General features: G+C 40.4%; 1 protein-coding gene across 1 annotated transcript in view; it reads right to left on the bottom strand.

The window, feature by feature from the left end:
- btv (beethoven) overlaps window positions 1-17443 on the bottom strand; it is a 594436-nt gene that overhangs the window by 349190 nt on the left and 227803 nt on the right. Inside the window, exons 24-27 of the mRNA XM_068226811.1 lie at window positions 14303-14470; window positions 9762-9920; window positions 8145-8284; window positions 5902-6118 (exon numbers count right to left, since the gene is read on the bottom strand). Of these exons, the coding sequence (XP_068082912.1) occupies window positions 5902-6118; window positions 8145-8284; window positions 9762-9920; window positions 14303-14470 (684 nt within the window). The remainder of the gene's footprint in view (window positions 1-5901; window positions 6119-8144; window positions 8285-9761; window positions 9921-14302; window positions 14471-17443) is intronic.

The following is a 17443-nucleotide window of genomic DNA, read 5'->3' as shown; positions in this document are numbered from 1 at the left end:
TACCTCGGCTGGAGCTATGTGGTGCTGTACTATTGAGCCGATTGATGGATAAGGTGTTTGTAGCTATCAACATGAGAATTGATGCTCGATATTACTGGACGGACTCTACGATAGTTCTAGCTTGGATAGCAGGTTCACCCAATTCTTGGAAGACTTTTGTGGCTAACAGGGTGTCAGAAATACAGGACTTGTCAAGAGTAGAGGACTGGAAACACATTCCCTCACAAGACAATCCCGCAGACTGTATTTCAAGAGGACTTGAACCACAGGAACTTGAGACAATGCTGCTATGGTGGGCGGGACCTATTTGGCTTCAGAATCATCCATCAACTTGGCCAGTCTTAAAGGAAACCATCTCTAACATACCAGAAGAGCGAGCGCCAACTATGTGCCTCGTGACAGTTAACCATGACCTGGACGACTACCTTAGATGCTTTTCCAGTTGGTCTAGACTACAACGAGTGACAGCCGATTTGCTTAGATTTCTTCAAAATCTTCGAAGTAATGTTACTGAGAGGCGTCATGGGCCATTGACCACAGCTGAGTTACGTCATTCCTTGAAGGTTGTCGTTGGCATGTCGCAACGTTCCACCTTTGCGTAAGAACTACATAACCTGCAACAGGGGAAGATGATCCCATCTGAAAGCAAACTTATGGCGCTCCATCCTTTTCTTGACAGCGCCAATTTGATTAGGGTGGGCGGTAGACTTGAAAATTCTTCAGCCCCCTACGACCAGAAACATCCCTTCATATTGCATCCTAAACACCATACCACCAAACTCATCATCCTGCATGAACACCATAGGCTTTTACATGCGGGAAGTCAGTTGGTGTTAGCTTCTCTACGTCAGAGATTCTGGTTCACGAATGGGAAATCTATCGTTAGACAGGTCATTCACAACTGTCTCACTTGTTTCAAGTTAAAGGCAACCACGACAAACCAACTCATGGGTCAGCTACCCCCAGCAAGGGTTAACTCCAGTAAACCATTTTCCAACTGTGGAGTTGACTATGGAGGTCCACTGTATGTCAAGCATGGCACCCCTAGGAGCAGGACACGAACCAAATGTTACATTGCCCTCTTCGTGTGTATGGCCACGAAAGCAGTTCATCTCGAGCTTGTTAGCAGTCTATCTACTGAGGCATTTATTGCAGCTCTACGGAGGTTCATCTCACGACGTGGACGATGCAGCAAGATCTTCAGTGATAACGGAACCTGCTTCGTTGGAGCGATGAGAAAGCTGAAGGAGTTGCAGCACCTGATGAGGTCCCGCAGTCATCAGTCTGCTGTTAAGGAGTTTGCGTCCAACGAAGGTATTGACTGGCACTTCATTCCACCTTATGCTCCCCATTTTGGAGGTCTTTGGGAAGCAGGAATCAAGTCGGTGAAGAATCACCTCAAGAGGGTCGCCGGAGACACACTTCTCACCTTTGAAGAAATGTACACCCTTTTAACTCAGATTGAAGCGTGCTTAAACTCCCGACCAATAACCCCCTTACCCAACAATCCTGATGAATTTTCCTTCCTCACTCCTGGACATTTTTTGATTGGTGAATCACTCTCATCCTTCCCTGAACCAGACTGTCTTACTACTTCAATTTCATATGTATCTAGATGGCAGCTAGTTCAGCGTTGTCGACAGCAAATATGGAAGCGATGGTCATGTGACTATCTCTCTCAATTACAGCAGCGAACCAAATGGCACAACCCCAAGACCAACGTCCAGACAGGAACACTTGTCCTTATCAAGAAGGACAATCTTCCACCCCTTATGTGGCAGACTGGCATCATAGAGGAGGTTCATCCTGGAGCTGATGGTCATGTTCGTGTGGTATCTGTGCGCACTGCCAAGGGAACCTACCAACGACCAGTGACCAAGATATGCCTGTTTCCTACCTACTGACGCATGAGGCACCCATTATCTGTGGATGTGTAGTTGTGTGTTTTTTTCTGCTATTGATTCACATGTTCATGTATCTTGTTATACTGCAGCATCAGATGACTGAACTACGCTGAGTTTACAGTGCAATTGTTTTCCTTTTTTGTTTTCTTTTGTTCTTCGTTTTGGTGACTTGCAATGTACATACTCCTTTCTGTGTCAGTTTATTCATTCATTTGTAATTTGTAGTCCAAATTAGGTGGGCGGCATGTTTGATTGCTTAGCTCTTTTTTATTTCACCTGACATGTGGACAGTGGCAGCACTGGTCAAGGACTCTGAGTAAGAGGAGAGTGGCATGATGGGAGGGAGTGTAAAAATGGAGGAGCTCGAGTAGACACGCGTGTTTCGGTTAATGTATTTGTTAGTTTTAAGTGATCTATGTGTACAATAAACATGTGGTTTCATTCAGTGCAATTTGAATTATTTCGTGAGCTACCAGAGAGGTGTTGTGTGGATCAAATGCAACAGTTTCTTTGTTCTCCCTCTTATTACACTCAGCACAATTTCTTGCAACCTTATGAATGTGCAGCTAGATGATATGTGGCTTTCCGTTCAGTGGCTAAATGTCCTAAATGGAAAAATATACAGGATCATCTTTTCATTCGTGCTCGCCTGCAACTGCACCATGGCTTCAGGCGTGCAACACTTGCCTACCGACACTTCAGTCTCTTTGGTGAACAACAGATTCTCGTGCATCAACATAAAGCAGACGAACGGACAAGGCTACCTTAGTAATGTTACTTAGCAATTTAGCATACACTCAACTCTCGATTAACTGGGATAATGTAGGGTTGAGGCTTCCCGGATAAGTAAAATAGCGGTTAACCTACAAATTTTTTAAAATAGAACAAGCGTACTGAAAGTACAGTTAAAATGATAATAAATTATACTACTGTATTGTTTCTTAAGACTTACCCAATAAATTGCAGGAAAAGTAGCACTTAGCACAATTAATAAATGGAAAAATAAATAGCACTTTTCGTTGAAAATAATAACTCAAAGAAAAATATTCAGACTACCTAACTTTACTGTTTCTGAAAATAATCAGTCATGCATGGTTTTCTGCTTTTGTGCCAAGAAACACTTTTTCTTTATTTTGCTTTTCAAGTTTCACAAAACAAGTTTTTCGGTGATGAGAACATCATCCTGGCCCTCGATGTACTCCAACAATGACTCGACATTTTCCAAGGCAGCCCCATGCGTAACTGTTTGTTGTGCTTGTATTACTGTAACTCCTAACACTCATGTCCAGCTCCATGTCTAAATGGTTAGCATTCTGGACTTCGGTCACAGGGGTCCCAACTTTGATTCCCGGCAGGGTCGAGAATTTTAACCATCATTGGTTAATTGCACTAGCACAGGGGCTGGGTGTATGTATCGTCTTCATCATCATTTCATCCTCATCATGATGTGCAGGTTGCCTACGGGAGTCAAATTAAAAGACTTGCACCTGACGAGCTGAACATGTCCTCTGACACTCCCGGCACTAAGTCGTACACCATTTCATTCATTTTCCTAATACTCATTGCATTTTTAGTGTTTTTGATATCATGGTTAAGCCACAATGCAGTTCATCCGATTACGGTAAATCGAGGGTTCAGTATATTAACAAATTTTCTTTAACTCACAGACACAGAAAGATTGCGTGCCCACTAAAGAACAGCAAGGTACTCAGAATGCAAAGTCGGCCAGGTACAAGGAAGTGGAGAAGTGGCCCGCCGAAAGGATTGGAGCGTCAGCAAGGGAGCAGTGCATGCCCGAGGCCACAGTGCTGCTGCAAGTAGGCCTGAATAAATTGATGACCCTATATTAAAAAGATCAGGAACTCCACTTTGTAGACATGATATTGCATAAGAGTTTCTAAATGTTTCAATGTTACTGTTAACCAGCGTAAATCTCTAACATACGTCGGAAGAGTCAAACTTAAAATATTCTTTAGTGGCCTTCCTGACTGGGATTTTACTTTCAGCCTTTCCTCACTAATTAGAAGTTAATGTCACATAACACCTTATTGTAATTGTAACATTTTATGGCCAACATAGGACCACACCAGTCAATTATACAAAGAAAATTGACCTTTCCTATGCTGTCAATATTTCTTCATCCTCTCAGATGCAGACATCCTTTCTTCAGTTGAGAACACTCTACTTTTGCCCTTTTATTTAATTTGGTGTGTAGTCTCACATGTATAAAGTGTTTAGGCACAATTCTTAGCCTTATTATTTTCATATTCCTATGGATTAATACCTACTAAAGGTGGTGGTGGTGGTGGTGGTGGTGGTGGTGGTGGTGGTGGTGGTGGTGGTGGTGGTGGTGGTGGTGGTGGTGGTGGTGGCGGTGGTGGCGGTGGCAGCAGTGGTGGATCATTAAAGTATAGATATTATTAAATCCAGAAAAGATAAAGCTAAGAGGAGAAGTTCCAAACAATTCGGAGTTGGTGACTCATAATTTAAATAAATCTGCTTACGAATGGCATTGTCATATTGGTTATAAAATGGTAACTTCAGAGCTAGATTTACATCATCATCATCATCATCATCATCATCATCATCATCATCATCATCATCATCATCATCATCATCCTCAATGTCCCACTGCAATCGCCCAGGTGTGGTTAGCTAGGTTTACAATAATGATTAATTATGTGTTTTAATATTCCTTGACTGAGTAAGTGATTGATTGACTGTTTTACTGACTGACTGGTCGATTGATACTCATATTAATAGAAAACGAAATACCACAATTTCTTTAATGTGTCCATAAGACCGACCAACCGCTGATCTGTATTGATGGCTGTAGTTGTTTACCTAGTCTTTTCTTAATAATTTCAAATACACTAAGTTGGAAATTTTTTTTCTTGATTTACCACTTTATTTTCATCTTCCACAGATAACATACATCAGCATACAGTTATAGACGAGGAAGGAGGCACCACTCTGCATCAAGAAATACCTATGTACAACCTAGACCACAACTTCCTCCAATACTTAAAGATAATATTCCACTCACAGCTGCACATACTTACCTCCATCTATAAAATGGATTTTGTTAACAATAGAAGCTTTTCACCACACACACAAGTGGAGACATTTAAATATACAATAAGACTTCCCAAGAGAGCTACAGCATTGCCTATGAACGCAAGCACTGAATTATTTATAACATTGGACTCAAACGAGAATATAGATACGCGCAAAACGCATACATTCATTTCTATGAAATGTTTTATATTCATTATTTTAAAGGATTTTAACATGTACTGTGTATTTTAATGTGTTTAATGTATTTGTAATTTAGATTTAAGCTTAAGTTAGGTTTTACAAACAAATTCTAGTCCTAAAGGGATAGCTCTATACCTAAGTACCTGAATCATAATATATAACCATTTCACATTCAACATGCCCAATTTTGTACACTTAGACATAATGCTTGCTTCCTTATGGCATTTCCCTTTAAGAAAGGACATATTAACTAATGCTTGACACAATGTAAAGGTATTCATGTACAGCTGATGATGACTATTTAAAAGTCGAAACTGGTCCTGTAAGTTAATTCTTACAATAATAAAAATTGTATTGATAAGGTGGAACCTTTTCTTGTCTATACATAAGTTGGAAATTTATCAAACATCTCCATTGGTAAAATTACCATAATCCAATCCCTAATGCTTCTTCCCATAAATTAATTTTTGCCCCAATTTTTCCTCTTGAATTCCAAAATTTATTTTCATGTTATGATTTTTCCTACCATGCAGACAACTTGCTTAGTGATTAATGTGAATAAGGTTCAGACAATAACAAGACATATAATCAAAATTAATCCAGCAAGAAGACAAGGTAAGCAGAAAGGTTATCTGTTTCCATACACAGAGATTCATAAACCAGTACTGTTTTTTAGTAAAAGGTCCAAGTACTTTTGGAACAATACTAAAAGGATTCTCAATGTTACATTTTAACTTACCTCTAGGAAGTCATTAAGGCTCTTCTGACAGCGTGATAGCTGGTCAAGTAAAGTGTTGAGAATCTGATGCAAGTTGCTGATACGACAAAGGGATACTACTTTATTATCCTTTGCCACACTACCCATTATGTAGCGGAAGTCCTGGTCTACTCTATGAAATCTGGCTCGGTCCTGTGAGAGTGTGCCTGCACCAAAAATAGGCTCCAAATATACCCATCTGAAATTGTAGAGAATTACTGTATTGAAATAAAATTAGACACGCAAAGAACAAAGTACAGCTTTCTGTAAAAGGTCTACCTATGGAAAAGGAAATGAACACATAAACACAGTGGTCAAATTCAGGCAAACGCACATTTCATAATAAAAAGTCAAAAATATAAAATAAGCAAATACTGGATGCTTTTCACTTATTCTCCTCCCCTCCTCCTCTAGCATTAGACACACCAAGATACTCAAGTGTCTCATTAAGGTTAAGAACCTCACCTCATCTGAGCAAAAGTGTTAATAGTGGTAATAAGGCATAGGGATGTGTTGGCCCCATCACCCAATGTCTATGACACTGCAATTAGCCAGCTGAGTGAATTCTGGGATAAAGAGACCCCCTTCAACCAAGTGCCAACAGCCTCTCTGTAGGGTGGATGAGCAAGTAGAAGCCAGGACATCTTTTTGCCCTTGGAACGAGAAATTATTCCAAAAAGTGGATGAATCAATGATCTGGTCAATGGAATGAAGATGCAGAAGGTAAGCTGAAGCCACTGCATTAAAGATGCTTGAGGATATCTAAAGAAAGGTCAGCTTGGCAAGGGCCGATAATGAAGAAAAAACTACTGATTATGGGTTCAAACCCCAAAATTGAGAAGGGGAAGATTATAGGGCCTCCCAGGTTGTCAAACCGAACCCCATGGCACTTCAACAGTTGAAGGGCCTTGGCCTACCAAGTGACTGCTGCTCAGCCTGAAGGCCTGCAGATTATGAGGTGCCATGTGGTCAGCACGACGAATCCTCTCGGCTGTTATTCTTGGCTTTCTAGACCGGGTCCGCTATCTCACTGTCAGATAGATCCTCAATTCTAATTATGCAGGCTGAGTGGACCTCAAACCAGCCCTCAGGTCCAGGTAAAATCCCTGACCTGGCCAGGAATTGAACCCAGGGCCTCCAGGTACGAGGCAGGCATGCTACCCCTACACCAGGGGGCCAGCTCACCAGGTTGTCAGCATTTGGAAATTTTATAACTGTTTCAGAGAGGATTCTGGTAATTCGACTAGGTATCAGTCTTATTAAAATCAATATTGTTCAACTCTATGCAACAACCACTGATAGATCAAATGATGAAGTCAAAAATTTCCACAGCACACTAATGGATACAATCAAGCAATTCTGGAGAGAAGACATGGCAACTGTTATGTGTGACCTAAATGCTAAAATAGGGAAGGGTAGAAATCATGAATTTATTGGAGATTATAAGTTGGGTATGAGAAATTAGCACAGGGATCGATTGAAAGTCTTTACTGAGCAAGAAGAATCAGTAAAACTTAACATGTTTTTCAAGTTACCACCACATCAGCTTTATACATGGATCTCGCCACTGGCTTGACCTGGCAAGATAGTCAGGAATCAAACTGACTCTACTCTTGTGAATAAGTGTTTTTGGAACAGTTGCCTATTAGTTGAGACAAATCCAGATGCTGATATATCATCTAATCACTCTCCTCTCATTGGAAGGTTTAGAACAAATCTTGACAACGTGTTGAAAACACCAATAAATAAGTGATGGGAAATCAGAAAATTGAAAATACAGCAAGCTAAAGAAACTGTGACAAGATTAATATCACAGAAACAGATTCTCTAGGGGAAGATAGAAGATAGAGAACTTGGGAACATGATTCAATACAAGTTTGGAGGGATTTTTCAGCAGACCAGTTCCAGATAAAGTGTGTTCTGTCATGGCGATCATCCAAAACAGATAGGCACCCCAAGAAGTAGTGGTAACCACAGAACATGGAGAGGATTTATCACAGTTTGATTACTGCGAAGGGGGCTGCCTAGCTGAGCAGTAAAGGTAGTGATTGGTTTGCTGAGGTCATAAGTTCATCATCATCATCATCATCATCATCATCATCATCATCATCATCATCCTGATCTTATGATATCTAATAAAAAATATTGGTTGGTTTACACTAAAAAATATGTTCAGCATCAACAGCAAATATACCGTTCCGTACTGAAGGATTATACTGACTTACTTCCGTTGTATCTGGTTGAGATTGTGCAAGAATACATCAAGATCTGCCAGTCTAGTTTCCCATATTGAAGCTCTATCACTAAAGCTTTCATAATTTGGAGAATTCTTAATGGACTGAAGTAAACACTGGTTGTCACCAATCTGAAAATATTCACAAGAAATACAGCTATACGTATTATTTAGCATATGACATTAAAAATAAAAACACACAATCACAAATTAAATATACAATACACTATGTAGGTTACAATTTCACCTTCAAGCTCAGCAAATAGTCTATGCAAGAAGGATTTGGGACAAGAAAGTCTTTTGGGTTACCCTGATAAGCACTCAGGGGGCACTGTTCCACTATATGACAAACTGTTTACTTAGCGGCACCGCAGCTACATTCCGGGGAGGGAAGTTTGCTCCATTTATAGAGGAAGCCAGCGCACTTTCCATGGCCTGTCCTGATATGATTGAGGGTTATCCAGGTTTTGTGAGGTAGGTCAAATCCTTTTGGTATTCTTGTAATACAGGGGAAGTTCTGATACTCAGCTGGAGCCGTGGAAGTCCATTCTTGAATCCAATCCTGCTGCAGGCTGAATTTATCAACCAGGATTTTGGCAGTCCTTATTGGTGGATTTCTGGACCAAAGTCTGTGTTCAAAGCGTTTCTCCATAGGTGAGGTGGAGGAATATGGCTCAGAACTGGTAACCAAGAAATGGGGGTAGATTTTATGGTTCCCAATACAATGTGCAAAGTATGATTTAGCTGTGTTTCAACGAGTTTTGTGTAGCAGCTGTTCAGCCAGACTGGAGAGCAATATTCTGCAGTCGAGAAGACAAGAGCAAGGGCTGAAGTTCGTAAGGTCGAAGCAGAAGAACCCCAGGTGGTGCCACACAGTTTGTGTATTATATTGTTCTGTGACTGGAGTTTAGCTTTTGTCATCTTCAGATGTTCCTTGAAGGACAGTGTTCTGTCAAGGGTTACTCCGATGTATTTTGGGTGTCTGCTGTGAGGAAGTCTAGTGTTCTGGAATTTGACATTAAGTTTACGATAGGCCAGTTTGTTGTTGAGATGGAAACATGAGACTTCAGTTTTACTCAAACTTGGCCTAAGTCTCCACTTACGAAAGTACTGATCTAAGGTGGCGAGATCTGCTGTCAGTGTGTCTTCGGTGTTCTCTATAGATTTGCCCTGCGTTGCAAATGCCCAGTCATCCACATAACCAAATGCTTTAGAGGCTGTTTTCGGTAAGTCTGATATACATAAGTTAAGCAGCAGAGGTGCTAGTACCAATCCTTGAGGAAGACTATTATTAATGATCCTTTCCTTACTTGTCTTGTTTCCCAAAATGACACGAAACTTAGTTTATGCTTATAAAACTTACTTCCAATTTATCATTATAGCAACACGTGAGTACTGAAGTTACAACAATGGCCAGGCTCACATGATAACAAGGCTGAATTCATACATACATACATGCATACATACATACATACATACATACATAGGGCCTAAATGAGAATAATACTGGCCTACTGAATGATAATTTGTTGCTAAACTATGAACAATTTCTTATTTTATAAATACCAAACATGAGTATAATACAGCTAGCACAAGTTATTGAACATACCTTATTTAAGATGTCTTTGAAGTCCTTAATGAGCATAACTTTCTCTTTCCGAGAATCCACATGTTCAGTGAGAACAAATTTAGCTTCCACTTCCCAGATATCTAGTTCACCCAGGGCCTGCCGGATCACAATCTCACTGGCAGCCCTAGCATTAAGATCCTGTTAAAGAGACATTAAAATGAATAAAACACACTATTATATCAACTAGGTTGCCAACAGAACAGTCTAAGTGTTTAAAAAATATTTATGCACAGAGCAATTATTTAGTTAAGAAGTTTATATTCATTTAAACTTATAATTTTATTTATTAGGGTTTCTTGATTTATGGTAGATGCAGAGGAACAAAAACTGATTTTGATTCATACACATCAGAAGGGTATATAATAAGAACAAAACAGAAGGGAACCAACCAGAAGATGTGTATCCCTCTGTTAGATTTTCAGCTTGGAGGATAACTGGATGCACAATAAGCTCCATGAAGATTAAGTGGTTATAAGGAAACCACAAAAGCCAATAGTGGCACCATATAAAGGGTATAAGCATGACCCCTCAGCGCCGACCTCTATATGTGGTATAGACCCTCTTTTCTTCCATAGCCGCCGACCTCTATACGTGATATAGACCCATACATGGTTTTGCATTTACGGCTATAGCGCAAAGAGTTTTCGAGTTATGGATATGCAAACTGTTTTGTTTCCAAGGAGACATTTTCGGGTTTATCAGTGTTGTAAATAAGAACTGAAAATAGTTAAAATGAAGTTGTTTTTGCAAGGATAAGTATTTGTCAAGTAAGTCACTAATCTCTGCTTTTTAAAAAAGTGTGTTTGATTCATTCTTTCCCACAGAATAAAATAAAGAAATGATATTCTGAGAAGTTTGTCTTTTCGCGTCATGTTCTTTGCTCTAATTTTCCATTAAGAGTGTGGTTTATTTATTATATTTGTCTTTATTTCTCAGCTTTTAATATTTTCGTAACTCTCCACGAGCGCACTGTGTAGGCATGAGTTAGTGCTGCTTTCTGTCATACGATATGAGAACCAGTTGTTCATGGTATATATCTCGTTTGAAAGACGATGTCTCGACCTTTTATCCGAAATATGTATCAAGTTGGTTTTTTCATCATAAATGTTATTCCCCTCATTCAGTTTCATCCTGCTGCTTTCGGTCTCGCTGCAGCTTCATCAGTCCGTGTGACGCGCCGTCCTCAATGGCTACCTCCAGCCGTGGTTTGACTGACAGTAACGTGCTTGAAATATTGTATAATTCAGATGAACGTTTAGTGGGAATTAGTAGTGACAGTATTAGCAGCAGTGATAATGAAACAGATGATGTGGCTGTAGCGGATGCAGTGGTAAATGATGAGAGTGACGATGAGGAGGAACCAGTACTTGGAAATTTCGTGTGGGAGGCTATGGATAATTATACAGGTCAAAGGGAAGTTTTCAACAGTGAATTCTGATTCCTGAATTCTCTAATAATATTCACACAAGTCACAGGGACAAACACTGAGCAGTTACCTTATTGGGTTCAGCTGATGGAAGGTTTGTTTACAAAATACACTCCCTCGGGCGGGGAACGAAATATTCAAGGCCAGCGCGCATCAGATAATACAGTTCCAAGGTTGCAGGAAAGAAATTTTACCAGGAAATTAGCACCCAAGAGTGAGAAATCCAAACCTCAGAGATGTTGTATCGTATGTTCAAAACATGGTGAAAAGAAGACGTCGGTGTACTGCTGTCAGGAGTGTGACTTGCGTCTCTGTCTTGAAGAGTGCTTCAAACTCTAGCACATGAAATTAAATTACCAAGGAAATGTGAAACAATTGTGTAATTATCTGCATGTACATAGTTCTATCATAAGGAATTCCAAATTTTGTGAATATCGTCCTACTCTTATACTTGTAGTAACGCTTGAAGTGAATCGATGTACACTGACTGACAGAGCAAATGCAACACCAAGAAGGAGTGGTTCGAAAGGGATGAAAGTTGGGGAAAAAACAGAGACGGCACGGACGAATAATTGATGTTTATTTCAAACCGATATGCAGGTTACACAATGCGCACGGCACCGACTCAGTAGGATGTAGGACCACCGCGAGCGGCGATGCACGCAGAAACACGTCGAGGTACAGAGTCAATAAGAGTGCGGATGGTGTCCTGAGGGATGGTTCTCCATTCTCTGTCAACCATTTCCCACAGTTGGTCGTCCGTACGAGGCTGGGGCAGAGTTTGCAAACGGCGTCCAATGAGATCCCACACGTGTTCGATTGGTGAGAGATCCGGAGAGTACGCTGGCCACGGAAGCATCTGTACACCTCGTAGAGCCTGTTGGGAGATGCGAGCAGTGTGTGGGCGGGCATTATCCTGCTGAAACAGAGCATTGGGAAGCCCCTGAAGGTACGGGAGTGCCACCGGCCGCAGCACATGCTGCACGTAGCGGTGGGCATTTAACGTGCCTTGAATACGCACTAGAGGTGACGTGGAATCATACGCAATAGCGCCCCAAACCATGATGCCGCGTTGTCTAGCGGTACGGCGCTCCACAGTTACTGCCGGATTTGACCTTTCTCCACGCCGACGCCACACTCGTCTGCGGTGACTATCACTGACAGAACAGAAGCGTGACTCATCGGAGAACACGACGTTCCGCCATTCCCTCATCCAAGTCGCTCTAGCCCGGCACCATGCCAGGCGTGCACGTCTATGCTGTGGAGTCAATGGTAGTCTTCTGAGCGGACGCCGGGAGTGCAGGCCTCCTTCAACCAATCGACGGGAAATTGTTCTGGTCGATATTGGAACAGCCAGGGTGTCTTGCACATGCTGAAGAATGGCGGTTGACGTGGCGTGCGGGGCTGCCACCGCTTGGCGGCGGATGCGCCGATCCTCGCGTGCTGACGTCACTCGGGCTGCGCCTGGACCCCTCGCACGTGCCACATGTCCCTGCGCCAACCATCTTCGCCACAGGCGCTGCACCGTGGACACATCCCTATGGGTATCGGCTGCGATTTGACGAAGCGACCAACCTGCCCTTCTCAGCCCGATCACCATACCCCTCGTAAAGTCGTCTGTCTGCTGGAAATGCCTCCGTTGACGGCGGCCTGGCATTCTTAGCTATACACGTGTCCTGTGGCACACGACAACACGTTCTACAATGACTGTCGGCTGAGAAATCGCGGTACGAAGTGGGCCATTCGCCAACGCCGTGTCCCATTTATCGTTCGCTACGTGCGCAGCACAGCGGCGCATTTCACATCATGAGCATACCTCAGTGACGTCAGTCTACCCTGCAATTGGCATAAAGTTCTGACCACTCCTTCTTGGTGTTGCATTTGCTCTGTCAGTGAGTGTATTTCAGTCACGTGTAGTTGAAATCTAATCCAGCCGCGGGGTAGGAAGCTCTTTAAATGGCTGCGACGCTGAAGGGTTAACAGAATAATGGCAGAGGAGTGTTCACGGCAGTCTGCGGCCTGGTCATTACAGCTCTGGAACTTTGGACTGTTAGATTGGGACCGTAGTAATGTTCGTTAAAAGTGAGAAAATGTACGGTTTATCATTTGATCGAGTATTGTATATGATATAATTGCTTTTAATCGCTACATTCCTACTGATGTTTTTGTAATGACCTATGTTTACTTCAGTTAGGAAAACCACAAAGTCAGTCTTCCTGAGAATCCCGTAGCGAAGCACGGGTACATCAGCTAGTATACATATATATATATATATATAGATTATAATCTTTCCTACTTTTAAAAGTTGCACTCATTCTTCTACTTACATCTTACATCATTCCATGCCAACTCACCACTGACAGCTCAAAACATACCGCATAGTCGAGCATCTAGTCTCTTTACTCCCAAGTATTCCTACCTGAAAGTTTGCAACATTTTAGTGACTCTACTTCTTTGTTGGAAATCTCCCAGAACAAATTGTGCTGCTTTCCTTTGAATTTTTCCTAATTCTCGTATCAAATAGTCCTGGTGAGGGTCCAGTACACTGGAGCCATATTCTAACTGTGGTCTTACCAGAGACTTTATATCATTACTTCAACCCCTAAATACTCTCATAACCATGTGAAGAGATCTGTAACCTTTCTTAACAACCTCGTTAATATGATTACCCCAATGAAGATCATTCCTTATATTAACACCTAGGTACTTACATTGTTCCCCATGAGGTACTATCATCCCATCAACACAGTAATTAAAACTGAGAGGACATTTCCTCTTGGTGAAACTTACAACTTGACTTTTCATACCACTGTCTGCTGTCTATCTCACTACACTGTTTAAGTCCCCCTGCAGTTGCTCACAATCCTGCAACTCATTTACTACTCTATACAGTACAACACTGTCCTCAAATATCCTTCCCTGCAGGTACAATGGCAATGTCTAAAGAGAAGAAGTTCAATAAAGATTTTTCCTCCCTTTCTATCTCCTTACTGAAAAATTTATATACAACAGAGCAGAACTTTGTTTTTATCTTTCTGATAACTAGTGCTTTTATCATCAAAGTAATATCAATCAGACTTGAATATTACCGTACCTGGAGTGCAGCTGTATTAGCAGCAATATTTTCCTTGACTGCCAAAAAGTCTTCGAACACAAGGTGCTCCACAGTTTTGCTGGGCATGTTTAGTATCCCAAATAGCTCCATCCATTGTTTATCACTGAACATCTCTCCTCGCAAGTACTTGATGCACGGTACTATCAACTGTAAACATGACATAAGAATAAAGATAAGTAATTCAGATAGAAGTAGATTCTTATATCAAAGTTTCCTTGCTTAAGGCTGCTATTAAGTCTACATTGTTCTTCAACATTTGACCTAACATCATTATAGAACCACAAGAAATGAACTTCATAATTAATCGATATTGTCAAACTTGAGCAAGTTTTAAAAGTGCTTGAGTAAACTCCACCTTTGCAATACTTAAAAATTCTTCATTCCTTTTTCTTTTTTTTTTTTAATAGGAAAGGGACATGTTTTATCTGTATTTGAGAGACATCTTCAGCCTAACAACAAAAGTATGGTAAGAATCAAGGCGTTCCTAATGAACTGCTACAACAAATAACACATCCAAAATTTCTAGAGATATACATAACTCCGTGAAAATGCACAAATAAAACATACACTTATACAGGCCTATTCATGTTAAAAAGGTGTACTTGTAGTTAAAACATCATTTCTTCAGGGATAATATAATGTTAAAATACAAGGTTTTTTAATAGACTCTGTGAATGTCCAATAAAAAAAACATTGATTGACAGTCCAACACACTTGACTGAGTGAATGTTGTAATGTTCTAATATTTGAGTTAAAATGGACTTTAATTCAGGTGAAACTTCCTCAAGATACAGTTAAGTTGCCAGATAGGTTTTATGACTCCGTGTATTATGCAGAAAATTTAGGATAAGAAGTTCCTTTGCCCGAAGGCCGCATGCAGGTCGGGCTAGAGAGAGAGAGAGAGAGAGAGAGAGAGAGAGAGAGAGAGAAGGGGACAATCTCTGATAGAAAACTTGGCGACACTTATGTCCATACGTCATAAAAGGTTGTGCCCTGGTTTTGAATTGGCGAGTTATTGTGTGGAGTCTTATTCTTCACTTGCTTAATCTTGACAAATAACTTATCTTCACTTGTGAGTGATTGAGGGGGACATCAATAATTATTGCAGAAATAGATAGTGGCCCAGTAGGTTTTCTGTCGATACGGATCAAACCAATGTCTGTAATAAAGAGGAAAAAGAGAAATAAACAGAATCTGAACTGATTTTTTATAATTTTGTGGCTGATGATCGCCCAAGCGGCAGAAACCAATCCCGTGTACAACTGATTTTTGACCAAATATAGTTACATGTTTTATTAGTGTGGTATTGAATAGGTGGACCCATTTTACCTACCAATTGTAACTACTGTCAATATGGATCATAATGAAATTTTTTATCGTACAAAGATGGAGTTTACTCAAACACATTTTAAACTCAAAGAAGATGAAACCAAACAAAGTTCTTTTAGTTCATGGAGACTAAATCTTTAGGCCACTATGCCTACAACAATCTATTATGATCATGGGCATGGAAGAACAATTGAACATTTTATGAAATTATTTCACATAAACAGTAATTCAAATTGTAAGTTTAGTGGAGGTAAGTGAACGAACAACAGATGAGAATCAACCAGAAGAAGTGGACTGACAAAATGGTTTTTGATAGATTTATTTATTACTTTCATAGTTCAGAATACAAGCCATGATAGTCTTCTGGGCTTATGTCAAATGAATCAAGACAAACCACCATAAAAATTGAAGTGACCTTGGTCTGCTTCCTTGGATGTAAATTACAACAGTTTTAATAAAGCCAAAGACATTTTTATTAAATTTCATCATTGGTCTAATGATGACAAAAGTTACCTCATTCATCAGATGGCTGACAATGCACCACTCACTATAGACAGAATAGTGGTTTGTGTTGCTGTAATATTTGCACAGAAGTCTCATTCTTCTTTGGCAGTGAGATAAGCAAAAAGTTAAAATATAATAACAAGGTAATCAATGTACTCAATAACAGAAAAAAGAAATTCATGAAAATAAAACAAAAATGAAGTAGGAGAAACAAGCAAAGAAAAAATGTATAATTTAAATGAAAGTGGGATAGAAGATAATCTCATTCATACCAGACAATCAAAAACTCAAGACAAAACCATACTCCATCCTTAATAAGTATGGTAATGTAGTGTCCAGCAAAGACGGGACTATGGAGATAGATAGAGTACTACTCTAAACTTCTAAACAGTGAGGAACGATCAGACCCAATGGAGTATGATGACTTGTCAACAAGGGGTGAAGAGGAAGAGATACCAACAATCACTCTACAAGAGATGCAGAAGTATATCAGAAAGTGTAAGATTAGAAGAAAGCCAGATACAGGAAAAGGGGGGAAAAAAAGATAAATACAGGTGGTTCACGAATAAGAACACAGGACAAGCACAAAGGGAGAAAAGGGTCACAATGGGATGATATAAGTACTGGAAAGTAATAAACAGGTGTCCAATCAAGTCATTCACATAGATATAGGAACAAGAAAAGGGTCACAAAATGGGACAAATTTCCAGCACCAGATGGGCCCTCAATGAGCGTTGATGCCTGTGCGTGCGATTTAAAAGCCTTTGTTTGTATTCCACATGCCACAGCGGCCGCTGATGTACCCACGTCTCTCCAGTGAGGAGTGTACAACTTGCCGTTTCAACATTGAACGTACCTCACCAAAGTGGAAACTTGTTGACCGTCTTTTGTGAGTTCCATTTTCCATCACTGCCCGACTACAAACTTTTCTTGCATTCTTGTAGCACTGGCTTTGATTCTACCCTCCAGTAAATATGTCTGTTTCCTACTTTGTCTATTTTAAATTTATTATTAACGTTCTCACTGTTAGCTGGTGATGTGGAGAAAAACCCAGAACTCACGGCAGTTAGCGAGTTCTCAGGTTAACATCAAAGTGTCTGCTCTCTTAAAAATAAAATTACTGATTGTGAGCTCTACCTACAAGAGCTATCATCTTTTAATATTGTCACCTTCTCTGAAAGTTGGTTAACTTTTCTTCAGACACAGAAATCCCTCTTTCCAAAGAGTTTTCCATTTTTAGTATGAACTATGGATCTCGAGGTGTAGGGGTTCTCCTGGCTGTTAAAT

This window comes from Anabrus simplex, chromosome 3, assembly GCF_040414725.1.
Source record: "Anabrus simplex isolate iqAnaSimp1 chromosome 3, ASM4041472v1, whole genome shotgun sequence".
Classification (NCBI taxonomy): Eukaryota; Metazoa; Arthropoda; class Insecta; order Orthoptera; family Tettigoniidae; genus Anabrus; species Anabrus simplex.
The sequence above is the reverse complement of the archived record's forward strand: the minus strand, read 5'-3'. Positions and strand labels throughout refer to the sequence as shown.